We start from the raw sequence: 26,130 nt of genomic DNA on the forward strand, positions 1-26,130 counted from the left end.
CAGAAACAGGCGTGCGCACTCGTCGTGGAAGCAGAAGAGAGTGTGACTGCTGCTAAACCATGCAGAAAATCTACCGATCCAGAAGCGCTGGCTTGAGAGTTGGCTGAAAAGCAGCAAAGAAATGGAAAGCTCAAAAATAAACGAACGGCCAAAACACCCGGAGAACGGGAGGAACGCCTCGCTAAACGACACAGAAAAGAAACTGAAAAGCGGCTTATAGATGCGTCCACAGCCATTGAGAGCAGCGAATGAGTGAAGACTAGCAAATAACTATGCATTGTGTGTTGCCTGAACAGGGGCGAAGAGATGAAAAGCTCACCCAAGCTTTTAGCTTCTGATATGTCCAGGCTTAACCAAGCTAAGCCACTGCCAACTTTTCTTGTATCGCTTTATTTGTGTTGGGTACCACTTACTCATGAGCAAGGGTTCGGGATATGTTCTTGTCTGTAGAAGTCTCCAAATATCCTCCTCCTTTTCGTTTAGTGATCTGTCGACTGGTGCGTATACCGCTCATCTTAGCCTATAGGGGTATGTATTTATGTCTAAGCAGTCGGTCCCGGCCTCTATCGCTATCACGGCTGGTACTTTGCTTTCTGTCAAAACCACCCAATACAGAGAAGGGCAGTTGTGTCAGCAAAACCAGACAGAGAAAGGCAGTAGTGTTAGCAAACATTTTAGGGGCCACTTTGGACCACTGTATTGTAAGGAGACGATACTGCGCGGTGGTCCGAACCCCTCCCCAAGTGTGACGAGAGGTGGTGAAGGGTGGCTGTTTCTGGCCCTACGGGGCTGGGACGGTAGGTCAACGCCGGTTGCTGCGGGGGTTAGCCAGCCACCAATATTTTATCTCTTGTGGGCCGTCATTGCACCCGCCACCGCTTCGGTGATGAACTACGGCTGTTGCGGCGCGCGTCTTTCTTTTCCTCTTCTTTTTCTTTCTTCTCTAATTTCCCTATTCTGTCCTCACGAGGCAGCGGAGGTGGCTCAGCTAGAGAACCAGTAGCAGGCCCGTGCATTTCCTTTTCCTTCTTCCTACAGCCACAATAAAAACAACACGCCATTCACAACGGTTCGAACCCGACCACGGCGGCTGCGTTTCGATGGAGGCGAAACGAAGTGGCGTCCGTGTGCTGTGCGATGTCAGCGCACGTTAAAGATCCCCAGGTGGTCGAAATTACTCCGCAGCCCTCCACTACGGCTCCCTTTTATCTCTATCCACTTTCACTCCCACCTTCATCCCTTCCCTTACGGCGCGGTTCAGGTGTCCACAAAGCAAGTGTGACAGATACTGCGCCTTTCCCTTTCTATGCACCCACCAACAACATTCACAACGGCACCACTTTCTTTTTTTTTCACTCCCACCTTCCGCCTTTTCATTACGGCTCGGGTAAATTGTCCGCAGAGAATTGTGACAGATACTGCGCCTTTTTTTCCTGTACACTATATTGAAACGCCGTTGATTCATTGGCTGCTTCCCACTCTGACTCGAAATATATAATTTCCGACTCGCGAGGGGCCTGTCGGAATGTCGAACAGGGCTGGACCCCTTATCTAGCCTACCGAATACTTCAAAATAGCTCCTACATTGGGGACCCCGCTACCCGATATATTATTTGGGCTCTTGCTCATCAGGGGCTGGCTGGAAACGAGGCTGCCGACGCCGCCGCCCGCACGCTCTCTCTCCGGGAAGTTTCCTCCTCCTCCCCCTCCGACCAGGAAGCTGATCCTAATCCGACTTACACATTCAAAGATATCGTAAATTACTACCAATCTAGCCACAGCCTTTACCCCCGCCCATGTAAAGGCCTTTCAAAGGCGGATGAGCGGCGCTTACTCCGCCTCTTTACAAACACACTGCTGTGCCCGGCAGCTCTAAAACACTTCGACCCTGCTTTCTCTGGCAGCTGCCCGCACTTTGGGGTGGTGTCTTCGGACATCTACCACATGGTGTGGGCCTGCCCCTCAAATCCGGCTAACCCCCTCACCCCAACCCAACCCGGGAGGACTGGGAGGCGACCCTGCTCGGCTGCTCCGACCTGAAGGCCCAACGGGCCTTAGTCGGGCGAGCCCGAGCGGCGGCAGACGCCACTGAGGTCCCAAACTAGGGACCTCCACCTAGTGTTTGTGAGGGTTGGCCCCTTCAAGGTCAGCTCACGCATAACCTCCTGTATTTGTCCTATATAAATGTTTTCTACCACCACCTGCTCTGGCCATCGCACGGCAGGCATGTTGCCGCGCACCGCCGTGCCGGTTGGACAGGCAACGAATAGTATGTAGTAGTGCTGGCCAAAGGCGTTGTGGCTGAAGAACCCATTTCTGGGGACTGTTGCAGCTTGAGATGGGCAGGCCAAGAGTGCGGATTTGCCCATTTGCGGAGATGATGGAGCTGCCTCCGATGGGAATATGGATTCTTACTGATTCCTATGAAGCTTGCAAGGAAAGCGCTACTCCGGGTTCATAAGATGCAACAGCTATGGCCATACAGCGCCTCCTTAAACGCCACCAACTCGCGACCAGAACTGTCGCTATTCACTGGACCCCAGGTCACTCGGACGAATCAGGGGGCAATGCGGCGGCACACGCCGCGACTGCCTTGGCAGGTGGGATGTCAACATTTACTTCCCCACCCCTCTTAGTCGACCTTGGGAGGGCAACTCATCCCTTTCCTTGCCGTTATGCACTATACTCGGACCAGTCTTCGTAGCCTCAGTCAGCATCGCATGCAGGTGGCCACACCAGACCCACCTTTTACGAGAAAAACCCACCTCACCCGAAGTCAAGAAGTCTTTTTCAATAAGCTCATCGCCCATGCGGCTTACACGCCACGTATTATGGCCCGCTGGCGTCAGTATACGGAGAAAATGATTACGTGCCCCGACTGTACGACTCTAACTCGCGACGGCATATCTCATCTACTCTGGGATTGCCCTGCTTTTTCTACTGGACGCCGCTCCGAGATCAAACCCTATCGCCTGAACTACCGTTCCCTTCTAGAAACTGATGTTAACACACGGATGATATTCGCTAAGTATGGCTCGCTTAGTGGCCTGGTTAGAGCAATGTGATTCGAGTGACGACCTAAACAATGAAGATTCTGTCTACTCCCCTTTATCCCAATCCATGCCCATGAGCCTTCCCACAATAAATGACAATCAATCAATCAATTCCTGCTGTATTGCGTCTGCTTCTGTAGGCTGTGTGGTGCGTCTTTCGAGGAAGCGTCAAATAAAAGGTTCCGCGCGGACTCTTGGATCGGACGCCCAGCGGGGTCTTCTTCGTAAATTCGTCAGTTGGTTGGATGGACTTTTATTTCCACCGGAAAAGGGCTTCCGCTTCCCCGCCTCCGGCACGCATGCCGGGGAAGACGGGGAGTCGTGCACCCGCGGATTAGAGGTTGTCAGATAGCCCTTGCTTGTTGCGGCTTCTTCCACCACATGGACGGTGCGTCGCCGTATCGCAGGGTCCGCGATTCGCAGCAGGCTATCCCAGGCCTCTCTTCTTCTTATACTTTGTCCCATCCCTGGGAAATGCGGGCGCTCCCAAATTATGTGGGGTCCGGTAGCGCGTAAAACGCCAGACTGGGTTCATGAAGGTTTTAGTTTGTAGCCGCCGTTATGCGACAGCTTCTTTATTATTTAGGCTAACTTCTGCCGGGGGTACCAGCCTACGTCCCAATTTATAATGGTAGATAATTTCCCCGTAAGTTTCCATATACGCTAGTCGTATGCCCTGTCTTTGGGGGGGGGGGGGGGGGGGGCTACCCTTAAATAGAGAGCTCAGGCTAGCTCGTGAACCGCCACTTTACCTTGGATCGCTGAGTGAGCAGTTGTCCAAATGAACTGAATTTTCTATTCAGCACTATCTGGGCGAGGACTTTAGCAGCTTCCGGCGATATCGCCTCCTTTCTGAAATTTTGAACGGCAGTTTTGCTGTCGCGAATTATTAACTTGGCTTGCGTTCCTACGCGAGCTAGCGCTAATGCAATTTCATCCGCAGTCTCTATGTTGCGGCCTCCGAATTCTGCCTCAGATACCGGCGCCTCTCCGCCATCGACTTCCGAGACTACATCCGCACCTGTTCAACCAAACACCGCATCGACACAGACTACTTCCTTCGCTTTCATGTTTTTGAACCGTGGCTCTAGAGCTTCGGCTCGTCTGGCCCTTTTTCGACGTTAAATTCCAGATGCATATTTCTAGGGAAGGAGGGGGGGGGGGGAGACTACCAACGCGTTGCTGCTTTCTCTACTAATTATGACGTTTTTTGGATTTCTCTGTCTAGGTTGAGTCCCACTTTTGCAAGGATGACCCTGCGCGTCTCATCATCATCATCATCATCATCAGCCTGATTATACCCACTGCAGGGCGAAGGCCTCTCCCATATCTCTCCACTTAACCCGGTTCTGTGCTAGCTGCATCCACTTGACCCCTGCGAACTTCTTAATCTCATCCACCCACCTAACTTTCTGCCGCCCCCTGCTACGCTTTCCTTCCCTTGGAATCCAGTTTGTTACCCTCAGCGACCATCGGTTATCCTCTCTTCGCACTACATGTCCTGCCCATGTCCATTTCTTCTTCTTAATTTCCACTAGAATGTCGTTAACTTGAGTTATTTCTCTGACCCACTCTGCACGCTTTCTATCTCTTAATGTTACCCCTACCATTTTTCGTTCCATAGCCCTCTGGGTTGTCCTCAACTTAAGTAGAACTCTCTTGGTTAGCCTCCACGTTTCAGCCCCATAGGTGAGTACAGGCAAGATGCAACTGTTGTATACTTTCCTCTTGAGCGATACCGGTAAGCTGCTAGTCATAATCTGCGAGTGCTTGCCAAATGCGCTCCATCCCAATCTTATTCTTCTTGTTATTTCCTTTTCATGGTCCGGATCTGCGGTTATTACCTGTCCTAAGTAGATATATTCGCCTACTACTTCCAGTATTTCGCTACCTAATGTAAACTCCTGTTCCTTCCTGAGGCTGTTGAACATTACCTTAGTCTTCTGCATATTGATTTTCAAGCCTACCTTTCTACTTTTCCTGTCTAGGTCATCAATCATTATTTGCAGTTCATCTCCCGAGTTGCTTAGCAAGGCAATGTCATCAGCAAATCGCAGATTACTGAGGTATTCTCCATCTAGCCTTATCCCTAACATCTCCCATTCCAAGTCTCTGAATACTTCCTCTAAACAAGCTGTGAATAGTACTGGGGAGATTGTGTCTCCTTGCCTAACACCTTTCTTTATGGGAATTTTGTTACTTTCTTTATGCAGAACTATGGTTGCTGTGCAGCCACTATATATATCTTCCAGCACTTTCACGTACGGCTCGTCTACCCCCTGATTTCACAATGCCTGCATCACCGCCGAGGTTTCAACTGAGTCAAATGCTTTTTCGTAATCAATGAATGCTATGTATAAGGAATGGTTATATTCCGCGCATTTTTCTATCACCTGATTGATGGTATGGATATGATCGATAGTAGAGTACCGTTTCCGAAACCCTGCTTGATCCTTTGCTTGATTGCAGTCTAAGGTTGTCCTGATTCTATTAGCGATTACCTTAGTAAATACCTTATACGTAACAGACAGTAAGCTGATTGGTCTGTAATTTTTAAGGTCCTTAGAGTTCCCTTTCTTGTGAATGAGGATAATGTTTGCATTCTTCCATGCTTCCGGTACCGTCGATGACACCAGGCACTGCGTATACAGGGTGGCCAGTTTTTCTAGCACGATATCCCCCCCGTCCTTCAGCAAATCTGTAGTTATCTGATCCTCTCCAGCTGATTTCCCACTTTTCATAGTTTCTAGTGCTTTCTTGACCTCGTCCTTCGTCACTGGTGGAACGTCTGACTGTCTTTCCCTACCGCCAATCTCATTACGGTCCTGACTACTTTGGCTGCTGTAGAGATCTGTATAGAACTCCTCGGCTACTTTGACTATCTTGTCCATATTAGTGATGACGTTGCCCGCCTTGTCCCTTATCGCATACATCTGGTTTTTGCCTATGCCCAATTTCTTCTTTACCGCTTTAAGGCTTCCCCCGTTCTTTACAGCATGCTCAATTTTCTCCATGTTATACTTCCTTATATCGGCCACCTTGCGCTTATTGATTAGCTTTGATATCTCGGCCAATTCGATCTGGTCTGTTGGATTGGAAGCTTTCATACTCTGCCGTTTCTTAATCAAATCTTTCGTCTCCTTAGACAGCTTACCGGTATCCTCTCTAACTATCCTACCGCCTACTTCTACCGCGCACTCTAGGCCGCGCACCTGCGCGTCTAGGTCGTGCTTAGTCTCTCTAACTGGGAGACTCGCACTGCCGCTGCCGATTCTGCCGACGTGTTGTGCAATCCGAGTTCTAGAAGTCGTTCGATCGAGGTACCCATGGGCAGGCCTAGCGCCTTCTTAACGCATCTTCGGATCAGGCGGTCTAATTTCTCCTTTTCTCCGGCCTTGATGTCGAGGTAGGGCGTATCGTAACTGATTCTGTTTATCACGTACGCCTGGATTAGTTGTAAGTTTCTCTCCTTGAAGACACTTCCTTCAGTGGCTACCCTCCTCAAGAGCTCGACGGTTTGCATGGAGTAACTTCTAATTTCCTTCAGGACTTCTTTGTTACGACAGTGAGATTGGATGACCATTCCCAGAATCCTTACCTGACCTACTTTTGGCACCGGTTCGTCCTCTATATAAATATGAAACTCCACGCTATTCTTGTAGCGGAGGTACTTTGGGTTACATACAAACAACTGATTTTTGCGGAGAGCACGAAGGTCCCCTCTCAGCCGCTTAATCGACAATGTTGTCGGTCGCTGCCTCAGACGTTCCTCCATGCTCGCATCGTTCCCGTTGTCACCCAAACGTTGATAAATGCTAAAAGCTCCTTGATTCGGTTAAGTTTACCTCGGAGGCGATAGAATAGGCACTGAGCCCTGCGGTTCTGCCTCTTCTTCTTAACTCTATCGCGGGAGATTCTAAAGTTTGAAATCTCATGCAGGCTTTTCTTCCTGATAAGAAGTCTTTTATGTCGTTGTACATTCGCTCCCCTGCTCCGACCGCTTCGAGCCCTTCGAGGATAGCCTCATGCCTGACATTGTCGAAGGCCTTGGTGAGGTCCAGGCCCAGGATCACTTCGGTGTCTTTCGATCGCGAATATATGATATCATGTTTTATTTGGAACATTATATCTTACGTGCACAAGTGTGGTTAAGAACCGACCATCTCGTGGGGCCACTGTTTTTCTCCATGATGCACGTTAATATTGTCTGGACTACGTGCTCCAGCAACTTCCCTATACATGAGGCTAAAGATATTTGTCTGAAGTATTGGGATGGCGTCATGACCAGTTGTGCTGTCACCAGGTGATGACCTCACAGTCAGTCATCTTGTCATTATTATCATCACTGTCATTATCACCAGTTACATACAAATTACCTGATTACTAATTAACAATTTGACTAATTTCCTTTTACCTATGTACCACAGGACTATTAAACTACTTCACTAATTACTAATTAACTAATCATTCTCCCTGGCGACCGCGCTGACATGACGGTAGAGAAGGAGAGCTGCTCGGTGTGGCTGTCGCGATGACTGACAGCTATTGAGGCACAGGACATCAGACGCTGGACGTCGTATGATCAATTAAAGGCTTTCGCCTGAATATTGCGTGTACGTCCTTGCCTTTTACATACAAGCGACTGAGTTCTTTAACAACTGCGGTCGAACGCTAGCAACAATAGAAGCGCAAAGGAGGTATCATCATTTTCTTGGGGCACGGCCGGAGCAGGCAGAGCGGCGGTGAGGAGAGCCCCCAGCGGCGTGAACACACAAGCCCCTGCTCTCGCTTTAAAACGGTAGGTTTCGGGAGTAAAGCAGCACTCGTCGATATGATTACAAAACATTTATTTTGTCAGAAAAGGCAAAATGTAGATGATCCGTGCTAGGTAGCTATAAGTGCACGGCTGACAGCGACTTGAGCAGCTCCTTCAATGACCCGGATTTGAACTCCCAGGTCTGAGTTCTTTATGGTCTCCCATTGCTCGAGAGTAGGAACATATGTATTAATGATTCCGGAGGGGGCTCTTCAAAATTCCACAACACGTGATCATAAGCGGCTATTTCCACCACATAGTGTAAATTCTGTGTAGTAATCACAGGGGAACAATTGTTGCATGGAGTTGAAGGATCGCGTCTAGGGTTGCTTTTCGGGTGGTATCCTGCTCCTCACCTATGGTTTTGTCTGAAAGAAGGAATACGCTACTTTCTAGCTCAAAAAAGGTTGGTAACATTGTGAAATGTGCTAGCCGTCCTTCAAGAGCTTTCGACAAGCCGGCTTAGTACAATTGCGTGTACTACTATGCACAGCTTATTCTTTACTTCCATACTTTTTTGAGAACTACCGCCTCCGCTGCTGGCTGACGAATCTTGCAGCTTTTATGTTTTTATGTGTCACTTCAGTACCAGGGGTTCCCCAACTGCGCTGGGGCCCATATCAATCCAATAATTATGTATAAGTGTTCAGTTTCACCCATTATGTCCATTGCTGCTTGAGAAGTTCTGCCCCTCTCATATTTGCATATGGCAATTTACAGTCGCTGATTGGTGTTAACGATCTCAAGAGTGATAGTCGCATCTTCTGCCGTTCCCGAGCATCTCGGTTTGGTAGTGTCGGAGACTATGTCTGCCTTGTCTGTCCAACACCGCTAGTGAAGAACGCTTGTTTCTGTAGATATTCGAGTGCATCTAGATATAAACTTGTTCATGTTGGGCTGTGTATACTTTGTTGAACGTTTGCCCTAGCCGTCCTTCTCCTCTCCGTACTTTTGTCTGGTGAAGGTACACTTCGGCAGCCCTAATGCTACATTGTATGATTGTCTAATTATAGCCCCTATTTTGTTTTTTCAGTGCTGTCTTATTTTGTGTACGGGAGTGCGTATACAAGCCTCCTTATTACAAATACCTATACTATTTTGCACAATTCTATTTCTTCACAGGCAGTTATTTGTTAGGAATTCATCTTATTATTCTTAGGGTCATGTTGATGGTCTTCTTGGGTTTTTCTAAAGTCTCCTTGTTATTCCTGTTCGACTGAAGAAAGCTTCCCAGCATTCTTATACCTTCTATTTTCTTTAAAGGGAGCCCTTCAACCCAATAGGCTTAATTGGAGACGGAGATTTGTAATTTTTGCCTCGATGACCTTTCGCTTTGTCACTAAGTACGAAAAATTCGCACTTGCAGGGCGAGCAAGTTATCCCTGATTTACCCCCTAGTTCTAATATTTTTACAACTTATTTTTGCAGGCTATCATCTATCTTATCATTTGTGCTAGTTGTGCTCCATATATCATTATCATCTGTGTAGAATGTGTTACGCTCCCAGGAGGGCTGGCTTTTATTTGTACGAGGTTATGAAGAAAGCTTGCCAGGACTTACTTAAGGCGCTCTTTGACCTCGTAGTGAGATGTCTTATTTGATCTATTCCGTTGCTAGCGCTGCCGTTCTTTTAGTCAGAAGCGACTACATAATTGAAAGTTCTTTCTCCTGGCTTGAAGTTTGAGAGCGTCCCAAAGATAGCATCATGCATACCATTATTGAGAGTATTGTTTAAATTGTGGCGTAATATGTCTTTACTTCCTCTCAAACGTTCGTGTATTATGTTTGCCTTGTTTTGCAGCATAATAGCCTGTGTGGAAACCTTAGTCTGCATTGAGTTTGGCAGTAAATTATTGTCCTCAGCGTAATATTGTGGTCTGTTGAGAACTATAGTTTTATTAATTTTTCTAAGCAGTATGTCGAAGAAATTCGGTATAGATTCTGTATACACAATTTCTTTCCCGGGTTTCAAATAATGTAATTTTTGCACGCTTTTGTATTTGTTGAAATTTTTCCTACGTACAGTATTTTTTCGTGCGAAGAGTGACTGCTTTCACTGAACCGGCATCCGAGGTTCTAACTGCTTTGTTAGTAATACTGTATGGCCCGGCTGTGGATATAGTATATGGTTCCGCATGGCGAACCATATCTCGGCGTCCGTGATTTCGTATCTAAGTCATAGTTTGAGGTCCCCCGATAGTCTGGCAGTGATTCGTCTGAGTTTATGTTTAAGCATCGATCTCGTATCTCGGTAAGTAACTCCTATATGGCGCTTTGATATTCATGCACTGAACTCATCTGTTCAATTTAATTAATTGATCACTATGAAGACATTGGGTTCGCCGATAATAAGCCAGAAAAAGGCTTCAAAGAGGTTAACGCACCCTACAGACTTCACACCAGTATGCACAAACAATTCATAATATTAATCCCATAATTCAATAATAGTCTCTGCATTATGATAATAGCAGCTATATATAAATGAATGCGGCATAAAACAGCACACGAAACTCTTAAATTATCAATAACAGAAAAAGACAAGTAGAAATCATATTGACACACCATTGTTGTTTGTGCTGTGGTAAACATCAGTTTTGTACATTTTTTAGTAAATACAGAAGAGTATGGCACCACGTTTGGCGACCATAATTGGTTCTAGTTTTAGGCACAGTCAATATGAAACGACAGCCAGTAGGATACTTCTGGTCTTTCGCGTTTACCATGATCAGCTGCGTAACGAAACGAATGAGCTTTATTTTAAAATACTAGTCTTGTACCTCCAAAAAGATCGGTTTCTGGTTCTATCGCGAATAATTAGTAATACTACTAACTAGCCTTTTCTGAACTTGATGCAGCGGTTTAATATTGGCAAATTACGTGGTACCCGATATCAAAAGAACAATATTTGGGAAAAATAAAATAATGCATTGTACACCACGTGCTTAATATGCTGCGGCAATAAATTTCGCGTTCTAGGCATAACACCAGCAACATTCGTCAATTTGTCCCCGACCATTTCGACGTTCTCATCAGCTGACATGTTTTCATAAAAAAAAAAAGAACATTGACTCCGTAGAGTTGGTTTGACCTGTGTGGGGTCAGGAATGTGCCTTGCAGGAATGTGCCATGTGAGGAATGTGCCTTGCACAAAAGCTAATTCATTCATGCGGTCATAAATTTGCTCCCGCAACGCTAGATAATAGCTAGGTTTCAATTCGTTTATACAATTGTGCTATTCTTTTTGTAAGAGTTGTTGCATTTTTCCGTATTCCAACGGTTTTGCAAGCCAACATTTTCTTCCCACATTTGCAGTAGCCTAGAGTCAGTGAAACAAAGAGAAATTTATCTGAAAGAAAAGCAGGGAGATCGGCCTGTTGTAAAAGATCCTGGCCTGCTGCTCTGCGCTGGGGAAGGGGGAAAAGGGAAATAAAGGAAAGTTGGGGAAAGCGTAGTTAGAGGCAATGACTTGTCCCTGCTCTTTCTTGACCATTTCGGCTGTGGTAGTCGTAACATCTTTTTTTAGTAACTCCATCTAGTTCCCAAAACATTCGGGTAATCATTCTCTGTTTTCGTCTCGTCTCTGTTTTTGTTCTCTTAACTCTCTTAACTTGACCAAGTCCATACTTTTTACGTTCTTGAAGACTAATTTTGGCAGCGTACTGGCGAAGACTGCAGACAGGAACATTCCCTAACCTGCATATCCTAAGCTAAATTTACCCGTCACAATATCGGGACACCTGCCCATGGTGTGGTAGCAAACCTTCGTTATACCACATCACGTGGCATTGTAGAAATAACGATAGCTTTCGCAAAGACCCGAGTGCGGAACAATGGGAGACCCGGCTCTCCAGCGGCGATATGGATTGCCAACTAGGTCTAATCCAGCACGCCCAGCGAGCAGCGAAGCTCAGCGGAGCCCTGGAATAAGGGCGCCGACTCTGTGAGAAGACGGAAGATGGAACTCTTCTGCTACTAGTACAAGCCCTCCTAGAGAAACTAACGTATTTCCTATCCTAATTTGGGCTTTGTTTTCTCAATGATGGTAGTATAATGTGATCGCTACCTAGCCTATGTTCTGTGTTATTCCACTTTCCATTTTGTATGTCCTAGCCAAAGTTTGGTCTGGCGAGGAGCATACGTAAGCTGTTGCCTAGACTTGTGCTATCTTAGGAGTTGTTCAGGACAGTTAGGCCAAGATTGTGGAATGTCTACCATACCCTATTGCATATGGAGGTAGGTAGCTCTAATGTATTCCCAAACCAGGTGTGGTGCGTTAAAGCCCCCCCTATGAATAGCTGAGCATTAGCCGCTGGCTTCAAAGTCTTCATAAGTAACTTCGGTAAATAGGTGCTCTTGTCGTTGGGTGGGCTGTATACGTTAAGCAGAAACCAATTGTTATCTCCCCGTTTCTTGGGTAAAATGCCTAGGAGGACATAGTCTTCCTTCAAATTTCTATACTGTGCTGTATCCCCGTAATATTGGCTTGCAATAATATGGCGGCGCATACAACCGTGACTTTGCCAGCATCGCATCATATTGGCAGATACGGCATTTATTCCGGTAATTTGACCGCGCCACTAGCTTCCCGCATTGCAATAATGTCCGGTGGAAGTCGTGCTTGACTGTGAAATGGCAGATACCGCCGGAAGCCTCTGCACTTCCACTGTCAGGCCTGAATTTGTTGCGAGAGGACCATATTGTCAATCGCTATTTTCTGTAATAATTTTAAGCCTTTCTCCAATGCGGTCAGCTTTATACCACTTCGTGGAATATATCCATTACTTTGGTTTGGAACGGTCCGAATTATTTCAATTTCCTGCTCTAACCTCTAGGTTGTCTACCTTGGTTTCCATGTTCTCTACTAGTTTGAAGGGTGCATTAAGGTTACCTTAATGCCTTAGCTGGCTGCACTACGTCGCCTGCGGTTACTTTGGCAGCTCGTTTCCTTTGAGTATTCTCCACTCCACTCTCACTCAGCGGGTCGGAAGATAGCAGAGCAAAGCGCGGAACCCTCTGCCACTTCACGACTGTGCTGGGGTACGTTTCTGTGCTTCCGTGTGTGCGGCTATGGGAACAGAAACGTATCCCAGCACACTCGTCAAGTGGGAGAACCCCCCCCCCCCCCCCCCGCCCCCTCTAAATTTATCTGTTGCTTTCCGACCGGCTGAGAGGCGGAAGAAGAAGGAACTTGCGGCGCAGTAGAAGTAACAGATTTTCCGCCTCTAAAGTTGTTTCCGTCGGCGAGGGTCTTTCAGTTATTGCTGTGGCTTTATTTTGTAGCTTCCCTGATTGTGCTTGAAGGCCCCCTTAAGCAATTTGATATGCAGTTTGAGGCTGCAAAGCGAGATGGTGCAACCGGTGCCAGCGCAATGGTAGGGCCGGATACCATCATGCATGCGGAGAGCACAAGATTGTGATACAGCAATGAAGGGTTTCAATGCTTGAACGCTTCAGTGGTTACCCAGGAGCTACCCCTTATGGCAGCCCTACTTTACCTACACATCGCCAACTATCGCCATCTGTCAGGTGTCAATAGTAAACTGAGTTTAACTATGTGCGGATATTTTTTTTTTATTTAAAATTGAGCCGAAAGAATACAGCGTAATGTAATCGGGCAATGAAATATTCAGCGGAATCGCCCAGTCCTTACGAGGGGCTAAAACATCACAATGTTACATATAATTCTAATTCGGGCACGTCAGTTATTTATTACGACCACAGCAATCAAGGTGGTGTACCAGGCGGAACTCTTCTTTAAGATTTCCTAGGTTTGATGCATTCCTTTTCTAAAGCCGAGATATATAGCACCCCTTAGAGTGAAATTGTTGTCTAGGTGTAGCTTGCAGTCTAGCCGCAGCTGATGTCTGCAGACAATTTCACTAGTGGGCCTCGTAACATGGTGTGAAATAACAAATAAATGAACAGAGCTGGTAATATTTATTTAGTAAAAACCTCTGTCATTGTTCCTTTGCGGCTGTATATATGCTTGGCGGAAAACAACGCGATATTCTGCCGAAAAAGATTTGCTAGCCGTGCATAATTGAACTCCCTTCTTTCAAGTTCATATTCGAAGTTTTGCAGAAATGCTTCAAGCAAGACTGTGACAGATCTCCTTTTCGAAATTTTCCTCAACTCGATTCGAAACCGTTACGCAAGAACAAAATTGGTTGGAGATAAGCGTTCGTAAGTAAAAGGCGATGTGGTCTGGTCTCAGGCACCCAATCGTAATAAACTTAGTTTACTGCAATTAGGTAGCGCAAGTAAGCCGTATAGTAGTAGCACGTCTATTTAAGTTTTTGACCTTAGTGATCTGGTAAGGGATTCGCCTTCAGTGAAAGTACCGGGGTCCCGTTTTAGACGCAAGAATTTATCAATTGATGCTAATTGTATGTGTGTATGTAGGTTTCTGTGCTAACTCCTGCCTGGATTTATGCAACTATGCAGTATTGATGATAAATAAATGTACTTGCACCCCGTAATCATCGGAGAAATAACAAAATAAAAAAAATGATTTATAATAAAAGGGAAGGCGCAGTGTCACTCACACATTGTGTGGACACCTGAAAAAGGGAACGAATGGATCTGATAGTGAAAGACAAAAGAAGGAAATGGTGTGATAGTAGAGAGCTGAGGAATAATTTCGTCCACCTGCCGATATTTCACGTGCACTGATGTCGCACAGAACTGGGAGGCATTTTTGTTTCTCTTCTACCGAAACGTGGTCGCAGTGGTCTGGTTCGTACCCGGGATCTCCGGATCAGTGGCCTGGAGTTTTAACCACTGAGCCACCGCGGCGGGTAACCGTGCCATCTGCCGATTTCTGTTCACCTAAGCTATACCAGTGCCTTCTCGTCTGATTTCGTAATCGATTTTTGACTGCTTGGATTCATGGGATAGGACCAGTTTTGTGGAATGCAAAATGCCGCATCGTAAAGGGACCGCATATTCTATTTATAGCCAGCCACCTGGTGCGTTTAATCAGTACCGCTTTGTTTTCCCACAGGAAGAATGATGAAGTCTCCGAAGTTTTTCGGGTGCCATTCAGCATTGCCGCCTTGTTCACGCCCAACATAACCGCCGAAACGTGGCTGCAATACCTCAACGAGCATCTACACCCTTATCAACTACAAAACAGGGACAGCATATTGATAGATGACTTCAGTTTGACGAAAATGATGACAGAACTTTTCCGGCGCTTCAGGTGGGTAGCCAAACCCTACCCGGTTACAACTATTGAATGGGTATTTTTAATTATGGTGATGTGTTCACGCTATGAGGTTGACTATAAAGTCAGGTTTTGAGGGTTCTGAGAGCTCAGTTCAGTTTCGACACAGAGTTATACAGTTTGGATCAGTAAAGCTTCCGAACAAATGGACAGTGGTTTATGAACCCAAATGAGGCATAGCGTAGAGTTTAACTAAAACAATAAATAATTTCGCTGTGTCACATAGGGAGGATTGTAGGCTTTTTTATTAATGTTCTTCCTATAAACAGAACCACTGCCAATTGATTATCTGTGGTATCTTTAGCTAATCCGACATAGAGAGGAATGAATTTTATGTGAATAATTTTGTTGCGCATCAAAACATAGCAAGATTTCCTTCAAATTTGTCATACTTATTCCTCAAATTCACACATAATTGTTCCTCTAATACAATTTATTATTTTAACTAACACTTCACAGCTTATTAATAATAATAATAAAGCAACCTAGAGGGGTTCAAAGCTGCTGTACCGAATGTCTAGTGATACCACTATTGATAACGGGCACAAGACTGGAAGACTGGTTTCAATGTCTATTGCACTGCATTTTGTCTTTGTAAAGAGTATAAAAGGAGATTTTCGAAGACTAGTAAACTGTCGCAGTTTTCATGCTTATTTGCAAATTTGTAAACTGGTAGAAGAAAGTTAAGCCGCAGTATTTGTACCATTTCTGGGTGGGCTCCTCACTCATGCCTGAGAAAAGAGCGAAAGGAGGGATTGAAAAAAAAAAATGGAGAAAAGGCTACTGTAGTAGAGGGCTTCGGAAAATAGTGGCAGTCAGCAAAATTTAGCGGCTGCTATCCACACAATGCACCCTGCCCAACAAATCTGGCACTCAATCGTGCCACTCCTATTTCGGTTGTTAACACCCTAAGAACGGCGTTCTTATGGAGTTTCAGTAATTTAAATGCGAATGCTGATGTGACGTCAGTACAGGCTAAAGATCACCAGGTGGACGAATTCACGGAGCACTCAACGATGAAATCTCTTCTTTCGACTTCTCTTTCCTTCCTTCACTTATTGAACAGTTAGGTTCCCACACAGAAATGTGAAAGATACTGCGCCTTCCCTTTGCACTACGCTGAGAAGGGATAATGAATGGAGACTCCCTAGACTACAACAAACAATTTTGAGCACGTTGGTCAGACAATATTTCCAGTGCGCCCAACAGCACGAGGCCAGAGGTCAAGAAGGGACTAGACAGAGCGTGGTGTGTCGTCCCTTCTTGTCCTCTGGCATCGTGCTGCTGCGCTAGGAATCCCTACACTATCTTCCCCACTCCTGCTCTCCATGGGTAACTGACGTGCGAAGTACGTCCCTAACCTCTCCACTCTTCCTCTCCACCGCAGCAAGCGCGTGGTGTAGCGTACGCGCATAGTGATGTCTGTAGTTCAGAGTCAAATTACGACGTCAAATGATCTTTACGAATGTAAATAGTAGAGCTAACGCTTAACAGAAATATCGACGGTTTTGTGGTGGGGCCACTATATTTCGTGGTTAGATATCTATAGTTCTCAAAAAGCTCCAAACTAATTAGCTAAGGGGGTACGCAGCATGAGGCCAATAAAATACGTTGCAGATTACATCAAACAGTTTATAAATATCTTAATTCAGATTAGAGCAACAGTATAATTCAGAGGAGAGAGACCACATAATGGAAGCAGACCAGAGAAGTGAGATCTGCATATCATGCTCGGAAGTTGCGCATCAAGGAAGGGTTCTTTTTTTTTTTTTTTTTTGGGGGGGGGGGGGGCTGTGTTGTGCTTTTGTGGCGGGACCGCAATACTAAGCTTTTAGGCTATATATGACCATTATGAACGATTCACTAAGCGTGCACAGCGTTGTTGCACTGAAGAATGTTCTTCGCACATATTGTGAACGCACAGTGCTTCTGACAATCAAGGTAGCCATATTTTGGACAAAAAACTTCAATCAAGGCCACGGTATCCGTGTTTCGACTGAAGCGAAACTCAAGGCGTCCGCTTACTGGCGACGACAACGCATGTTAAAGAACCATGATAGTAGAAAATCGGAGCTCTTGTTTAATTCGGAATGGTGCATAAAATTTCATAAACCATGTCTATATAACTTGATCTCGATGTTTGAATCAATGTCTCTTCTTGGCATTCTTAATGCAGTTGTAAATTTACTAACGACGACGCTGTAACTACTATCCACGCAGCAACGAAGACATGCTGTACACACTGGGCTGGTGGTTCGCGCAGCAGTTCACATTCATCACCTCACTGGACGGCGGTGTCGTGTCGTACGGCAGTGTAGCAGTGGCCCAAGCCAACCGGCCCGCCGACTGCTACGCCCTCGCCGAGAGCCGCTTCCGGCGGCAGCTATTCTACGAGAGGGCGCGGGCGTCGCTTGGCGCAGTGGGGATGCTGCATGCGGAAGACGTTCTCGTTCGCATCCGCCACACCACAATCACGATGCTTGAGTAAGCGAATGCACCTAGGTGTCCCTACTGCCTTTGTTCCCATATGCACCTAGTGTGTGCCTCGAATTAGAGATGTCTCTGTTGCAATGTCTCAAAACGCTCCCGTGATGTTTTCCACTTATTTCACACAAAATCGCCCTCTTTCTCCATCTCTCTTTCTGTCTATGTCATGATATTAAAATTTATCTTATCCGCGCAATAAGGGGTAAAAAGTTGCCACGACGCAAGTTGCTTTTCTGAACAGCAGATGCTGTAATTTATGGAACCTGTCAAGCTAGGAAATTGTAAAGGGCTCAGACGAGGCCTGCTATAGCCTGATCATTTATTAAAATTCGGTTTCCTTCAAATACTTGCAGCACTTATAGCTAGCAGGCAATGATTTGACTAAAATATTTCGCAGTTGTACATATGACCTCTTGTATCATTACAGTATACGACTCAATACACTCCCGCGACTACTTTACAGATAGGCTAGAGGCGTTGAAAATGAGAACTGAGCATTCGTAGCAGTGAAATCAACCGCAAATGAAAAGAAAGCACAAGCCCACTTGTTGGCCGGAGAATGTTCAATTTATCTGGACCGATCTACAAACATGAAGCCATCTCACGCACGCATCTGCAAGCGTCGTATTCATGAAGCACAACAGAGCTTGCTGTTTTTTTGAGCGGGCTAGGTGCTTTCCAAGGACAACGTTAATAGTCAATAGGGCCATGGAATGTTCTTTAAAAGCTGCGTATTGTTTCCATTTTCTGTGGTTAGTCAAGCAAGTTCGAACAGCCTGCCGCCAACTATGCAATCTTCATAAAGTGCTAACAACGACAGGAGGAGGAGGAAAGGTTTATTCAAGGGTCCACTGTTACGGAAAGGGAGGTTGGTATTTCTGTATCACTGGGCGGAATTTCCTATTTTGGGACACTTTGGCTGTCCCCGCTGGCCGCTGTAAAGTTCAGGTTATGCTGTACCTTCGTTTCCGAACTCGACAAGGCCTGCCTTTCAAACTTCCCTAGCTAGGTGACTTACTCTACATGCGATTATGTTACACTGGCAGGCCCGCAGCATGTTGTACAGGTAAGCATACTGCCCGCAGAACTTTCACATTAAAAAGGGATGCTTATAGCGTGAAACAAGTAGAAAACTGACGAGGGCAGAACACAAGACAAAGATGAACCAACTCGCTCAGCAGAACGTTTTATTGAACTTTCACGAGCCCGTGATGGTGAGTCGATGTGTTGCAAAACTTAGAAAAGGTCTAGTTAGGAGTTATCTAAGGTGGCATTTCAGATTTATTTCGAGGCCCTGCAGGTCCCTGAAGTAACCACCTGCAGAGATATGTAAGCGAAAAGCAATCTCGCCCGACTTACTATTTTAATATGCCTGATATACACATACTACAGTATTTGTAAGAAAGGCTTGTTTTACACTTGAACTTGACGGACCATCTAATAACTTTGTTTCCATTAATACCATTTTATATTCCATCAAAGGGAAAGGGAGACCGTAGCGTGACTGGTCCTCGCCCTTCTACTTGAGAACGACAGGGGGAACCTAACAGAAAAGCATGCAATGCAAAAGAAAAATACGATTACACGAAAATGTTGGCTCGTTCAGTGCACATCGACGACATCAATATACAACAGTAAACAAATATTCTACCCACCATAGTGGAGTCTAAGAAATGAGCAACTTTCTAGATTACGAAAAGAATTGCTATTGATCTCCAGTGTATTTGAAATCACAGTTCAGTCACATGCATGCATGACATCTAAAAGAGGAGTATACTAATGGATCAGAAGTCTACTTCCAAACGAAACAAAAAAAGAAAGAAACACCGCGAGAATATGTCATTTCAAAAAGCTAAGCAGTAGTAATGCAGGTAAAGTACGGAGTTCGTTTTACTGAAGGAAAATGTTCTTAAGCTGCTTAGCATTCACTGTAAAATGGAGATATTAGAAAAATAAGGATTTAAAAGGAAGGAATGCTGACACGTGTCCAACATCTGTGTCCTACCACGACTGCATTATTTGTTATTCTCGCAAGCCATTGAATGTTAACTGATGCCACCTACACCAGCTCTTGTTTCTGTCCTCCGAAATCTCGTAGATCGCTTCCCTGGATGGACGCTAGGGCCCGCAAGGAAGCAGCTGCTATAGTAGCGGCCACCAGGCTTGAATCGTGGAAGTGGAATCTCGCACCTGTTGACGTTAGCCAAGTCAGTGACTACCTTTCAAAGTAAGTCTTGCAATAAAAAATGTAGCGAAAAACAAGCTTTTTTGCCCTTTCTGAACGCCTCCGACAGAATATCCTTTCTCAAGATGATCACAAACAGCGAAAGTATATTACAAACGGTGTCACATAATACTGACTCGCTCATTGACCTTGTACAATTAACGGGTAAGTCGGAAACACTGGTCTCGTCAGCTCACGCGTACAGTTTTGATATTTAAAAACTCCCGGATCATCATTGAAATGCATTCCAAAAATGGGGCGTTTCTATAATACACAACCGATCAGATAGGTAATGTAATATGTGTGCGTATTGCATTGAAGGGTTGCAGTAATTCGTCTGGTAGCATTTATTAGCCTCTGAGAGGTGGAGATTTTGAAGCCTCCAATGATTTGTTATGGCATTTATTGTTAACTTTTATTGCTATTACAGTGGTTGGCAATATAAATAGGACTTCAACATCAACAGGAAGGATTATTTAGGCTAAACGCAACATTTCTGAAACAGTGTTTTGGTGTTTGAAACATTTTTGTGAATCTTTACAAGCTACCTGGAATCGTCAATTACTACAGAAATAAAAAAGTAGTTACGGGGGCGGCTGACGGTTGAAAAATTTATTCCTTAATCATAAACTTGTTTTTATCTATTCGTGTTCAGATTATCGCTTGTTTACTGTGCGTTAATGAGGCGCTCGCCTTTCCCGCCAGTTCTGTCACCTTCGCTACCTGCCGCATATTTTTTCCGTTGATGTCACTCTCGAGCTTTGTTCAACTCATATGTAAAACACGAAAAGCGATCGCATTCAAAGAAACTTTATCGCTGTCCAGTTTCTAGTTCCTTTGCCCTCCCTAACCTTTTCCACGACGACTTTGTTGAAATGCAGATCAATCCAGAAGCGCACGCAACCACGATTTCAAACAGGCGTCAGAAATTTACGTAAACTTAGCAATTCCTAAATAAATCGCCTCAGTAATAGATGTCGCGTGAAATGTCGACTCCAGTGATCGCAAAGTGTATTATTCTCCGGTGAGTACTTAAACTGCGCTTAAACCTAAACTGTTGCCATACTCTAAGGGAAACCAAGAGTGCACGTGTGCCTCTTGGTCTACAAGACAGCCCAGAAGCGTGATCAATACAACTTTAGTACTATACATCTTCAAAACACAGTGACGTGATAGAGCTTTGAGTTCAGTGTTCTTCCATATTGTTCAGCTTTATTGCATATACATTTGAATACTTGGTGATATCGCTCGCGATGAAGACATAGCGCTTACTTGTGCAGGAAAAGAGCGGGTCACGACGACCGGCAGGTAAAAAAGGCGCTTCACATCAGCAGCGTTCATCCAACTCGTGTCAGAGGTCTTTACTCATCTCAAGGAGCTTACAACGTCATGGATGCCCTGCGTGTAGCTGATGAGTTGCCTGAGCATGCCTCGGTAGGCACGCACGCAGAGGAATTGAGACCGTCCGACTCATCAGTGGTACAGCGCTGGATAAAGTGGGCCATAATCTACAAGAGCAAAGTCCCCGGCTGGCCGCTCAATGACACGCTACAGCATCGGCACCTGTCTTATGCTGAGCTGGTTCAGTACGACTACTGGTGGAACTCGCTGTTCCTACAGATGGCCGCCTTCACCGAGCCCCTCTTCTTCCTGGACCAACCCTCGCTGTCGGCTAACTACGCGGGGCTGGGATTCGCTGTGGCCCGACATCTAGTCAAGGCCTTCGATTTCCAGGTGCGTTTACTGGTAGCACCTCTATCCCCGCTTCGTCGACAGTGTATTGAGGGAGCGGAAACCGAAAGTTGAAGTGAAGGAACAATATTCGAATAAATTATTTGCAAGGCAAGTACTCGCAGATTAGGACTAGCCTCTTAACGTTATCGCTGAACAGAAAAGTATATAGCAGTTTAATCTTACCTGTACTCATCTATGAGGCTGAAACGTTTTGGCTAATAAAAAGGGTTCTACTTAAGTTGAGGACAACGCAGATAGCTATGAACGGAAAATGGTAGATCTAACGTTAAGAGATTGGAAACTTGCAGGGTCAAAACAAGTACTCGACTTCACGACATTCTAGCGGAAATCAAGAACAAATTGGCATAGGCATAGGTATGCTCAGGTTAAGAAACTTGCAGGGGCCAAGTGCGAGCAGCTAACAGAGGATTAGGCTTACTAGAGGAATGTGGGCGAGGTCTTTGCCCTGCAATCGGCACAATCTGGCTAGTCATGGTGATGGCGAATCGCAAAGCCGTCAATGTGGCTACTTGTTTGCCTTTTTCGTTGGAAGCTCTCGGATAAACTTTCTCACTGGAAGAATAGAGGTGGTCTCTGTAGCTCCCTCTGTTTCTCACCTACTTGTTTGCCTTTTTCGTTGGAAGCTCTCAGATAAATTTCCTCACTGGAAGAATAGAGGTGGTCTCTGTAGCTCCCTCTGTTTCTCACATTGCCTTTCATTAATAATTTGCTTTCCGCGTTTCCGTGATATTTGCTCCTCCTAAACCCAATGTCTTAGGTAAATGCGGGCAGAAACAAGGTCTACGTCGTGTTTAGGGTTTTCACTTCGTTATCATTGCTATCTGATGCTGAGAAAATGCGTAAAATTCCACCCTCTCCCCTTTCATTAAGGCGAACGCCTTTTTTGGCTCATGGTGCAAGTCTCGCGTGCGCGAGATCTGGGGGCTAATTTACGCGAGATGTGTTATACTTGTCCAGCAGTCTTGCCATCTGGCATCCCACACTTGAACGCGCGCCAAGTGACGCCACGCGAGAGGAGGGACGGTGCACGGTTCAAACACATGCTTGCTGGAGAAAGTGCGACCAATACTGCGCCTTTAATTTCCTCTAAACCAGCAACAAACGTGCGCTAAGGAAAGGAAACTTCCGCTGTGCTGCACGAGCCCCAGCCTTGCACGAGCCCCGCCCTTGCATAAAAGTTCTACAAGAGGCGCGCAACACACCGTAAGCAGTGGCGACACTTAGGCTTTCAGATTTCTCTTGCTCATTAAATTTTTTATTTCATATTTGTTCGAGTCGTCTCTATATTGCTGCCCTTTGTAGTGTAGTTGCTGGGTAGGCACCAGTGGAGGGATCCTGATACTTGCTTTGCCAAGGCTTCCGCAGGAACCTACATACGTGCTCACACGAGTGCATATATACAATGTTTAAATTTAGAAACATACTAGAACATCAAAAAAGGCTTAATAATTTAATGCAGGAGTGGTAGCTTTTGAACAAGACATTATCAAGAACTTTTTTTAGTCCGCACTACCTTGTCATTCATTATAAGAAAGAGTGAGATAAACGCCGTTGCTCCGCTTGCGCACCGGCGGCGGAGTCCACGAGTACAATACAAATTTCACACATTTAATCATGTAATTCCTAATAATTTGGTTTTGTTTATGGAGTTTAACTCCCAAGTGACTCAAGCTATGAGAGACGCTGTAGTGGAGGGCTCCGAGAATTTCGACCACCTGGGGTTTTTTAACGTGCACTGACATCGCACAGCGCACGGCCGCCTTGCTTATGGCTTTTGAAGCGGGGCGTAATTTTTAACAGTACCGAATTGAAAAAGGTTTCAGATAAGTGAAGTTGTAGTTTAGCATTATTATCTTGCCCCTTCATCTCATGCTTTACTTTGCAACACCGCGCTGACGCATATAAATTCCTCTACATGAAAAATGGTAGAAAGTGCTGTGTTTTCTCCTCATTAGTAAACTTCTTTCTAAGGGACGCAGCTCTTTGCGGTTTAAACTTTATTGCAGTGCCACCCACTTCACGCCTACTGCTGTTGAGTAGATGGTTCTTTATGTCGACTGTCCCTCTAGCCTGAATTGACACTAACAGCCTGTGTCAGCTTGCCAATGACCAAAATATCATCTGTTCCTGCACAAAGCGTTCTTAAACAAAGTTCGCTCTCCTTATCACGTTCCCTTCTTGCAGCGCGGGACCAAGCTAGACGTCAATAGGAGGAAGGGAAGCTGGATCTCGAACACGAGTCGCTCGGTTTATGAGGCCGAGATAGCCTGCGCTGGTAGAAACGAGTGGATCCTGGATCACATCGCGGCCCTGGAGATCGCACTGGCCGCCGCCTTCGACCCGGAAATTGGGCATAGCACGGGTGCGGAAACGAAGAATTCCCGGTACTCTGTCCCGGGTCAGAGCGAAACTTACACATCGGAGATGGTTTTCTTCCTCGCCTATTGCCGCGCCACCTGCGGGTCCAAACCGGGGTGCGGAGACGTCCTCAGGAATGTTGATCTTTTCAGAAAATCCTTCAAGTGCCCCGACAACTCGCCGATGACTGCGGCTCCTAAGTGCTCCTTTTTTGGGAAGTGAATTAAGACTCCATTCATTCGCTATATAGTCTCCTTGGGCTTATATCTGACGTTTTTTTATTTCGTTGTTGAATTGTAGATCTTTCGGGTCTTTTTTGTAGGAATTGTTTTTTAATTTGTATCTATTTACCGTGTTTAGAGAACTAGGGTACCACACAGGACTAATGCAGTTATTTATTTTCTCACCAATACCTAATCTCCTCAATTATGTTTATTTCAGAGCCTGAGGAGAATATGCTTGTAGTTTATTATTTCATGGAACACCCTTGAGATAAAGCATTGAGCAATCAAGCGCGAATGATATGAGAGCGCAAGAAATTTGATCTGTGATTTTGGTTCCCCTTTTCGTAAACCGCCTTCCTTAAGCCTAGCCAGTCGCATATGTGGAGCTCAAAGCCCTTCCATTTCGTTACGGCACTCTTGACGCGCAATGACGCCGGTTTGCTGAGAAAACGTGTTGCAGATTTCAATGACTATCTTGAAACAAAGGTCGTTTCATGTGTCATTGCTGTAGCGCTTTCCTGTTTCCGCACTTTACGCTGCAATTATTTTGAACGTCTCCAAACCAGTATAATATGCTTGCGGACGCCTAAATTCTTGCGATTATCAGACGCCAGGCCTCCATATTTATAGCAAAAAATTGTGTCCTTGTTGTTTTGTGCTTTCCGTGTGTCATTCGTGCAGCATGGGGAGTTTCTCAAGTTTCCGAAATAGATTGCTGCCTTTGAACAAAGCTTGTAAACACGTTCAGGATGCTTCACACACAAGCGTTAAAGGGAACCGACTCACGATAAAATGTCAAATTGTCGAGACCGGGGAGATTTGATAACTGTACTTCAAAGTCAAAGCGATGTGTACACACAGGTCAGAGATGATGAAGTCGAACTAAAGAAGCTTGAGCATTAGACGCCCGATGTGTTTCGAAGAGTGCTTCCATTGGTGGCCTCCATTTGTTCTATGATCTCTGTGCGCAAGCGGGTGTGTATCATTTGTTCTTACTGGTGTAAATATATCGGGGCTGCAGATTGGAAAGCATGACTGCATATGTACATGAGCATGCGGTGGCTACTGAAAAATGGTGGACAATAAATTCGAATTTTTGTTCCTGTGTTTTTATGCTGCCTTTCAACTTTTTAAAAATTGGAAGAGAGAGTATATCGTTTTTATTAGAGGGGCACTGTCTTGCTCCCCAACAAAACGAGCCAGGGGCCAATTGTTAACCTTAATAAAAAGCGCCTATAGGAAAATATCGCCAGTAACTTTAAAGATCTCCACTTCTGAATATACGGAAAATTTCAAGGCCTGTTGCTCCTCCTACCATTCACCATTGCTCTTTCTGCCTTGTTCAAGGTGTTTCCTTCGGATGGTTGAAAATTGCAGCCTCTAGTACATCGCATTGAGGGGTTACCTGCAGTATTTCCAGCATCACAAACACAAAAATCCAGGACGTTAATTTTATATACTTATTAAGCTAAACCTGTATGCCTCTAAGACTACAATTTGCAGCTAAGAGCAAAATATTTCTCTTTCACCAGTAAACATTAGGGCGTGTTTCTTTTAAGTGTCAATTCCTGCATACGAACTTTGGCCTGTGCTGACGTCCGTTATGAGACGAAAAAGCTTTCGTCTGAAGGACTGCTGCATTAGCTTAATATTAGACGCGTTATCAAACCACCGTTCACCCTACACGTGTAAAATAGCTTAAGATATGCTTTTCTCTTCACTAAATAACCCAATTAAAGTAGTAACTTGGAGGCATAAATCTGTTCTCTAGAGAAGATTTGTGCGGCTGCTCTAAGCCTAGCTTTCTGCGATGGGGATACATCTGTGAGGCTACCTTTGCGAAGGGATTAATACTTCCAAATTGCGATTTGTCAGAACTCAGGCTGCATGGCGAGGGTTCCCATCACGGCTACTGAAAAAAGCACTTCTTGCTACAAGGATCCCGATAGGTCGTTTGTCTCCATTTTCTCTCACAGCTCTTTTACTTA

At 45.3% G+C, this 26,130-nt stretch overlaps 1 protein-coding gene across 1 annotated transcript in view; it reads left to right on the plus strand.

The window, feature by feature from the left end:
* The window catches only part of LOC146188212 (endothelin-converting enzyme 1-like), a 36,066-nt gene extending 10,825 nt beyond the window's left edge, over positions 1-25,241 (plus strand). The window contains exons 5-9 of the mRNA XM_084605007.1: positions 14,873-15,070; positions 17,315-17,578; positions 19,680-19,808; positions 21,086-21,539; positions 23,745-25,241. Coding sequence (XP_084461133.1) covers positions 14,873-15,070; positions 17,315-17,578; positions 19,680-19,808; positions 21,086-21,539; positions 23,745-24,140 — 1,441 coding nt within the window. The 3' untranslated portion in view covers positions 24,141-25,241. The remainder of the gene's footprint in view (positions 1-14,872; positions 15,071-17,314; positions 17,579-19,679; positions 19,809-21,085; positions 21,540-23,744) is intronic.
* The last annotated feature ends 889 nt before the right edge of the window (positions 25,242-26,130 follow it).

This window comes from Amblyomma maculatum, chromosome 5, assembly GCF_055883805.1.
Source record: "Amblyomma maculatum isolate TAMU_Amacu chromosome 5, ASM5588380v1, whole genome shotgun sequence".
NCBI lineage: Eukaryota > Metazoa > Arthropoda > Arachnida > Ixodida > Ixodidae > Amblyomma > Amblyomma maculatum.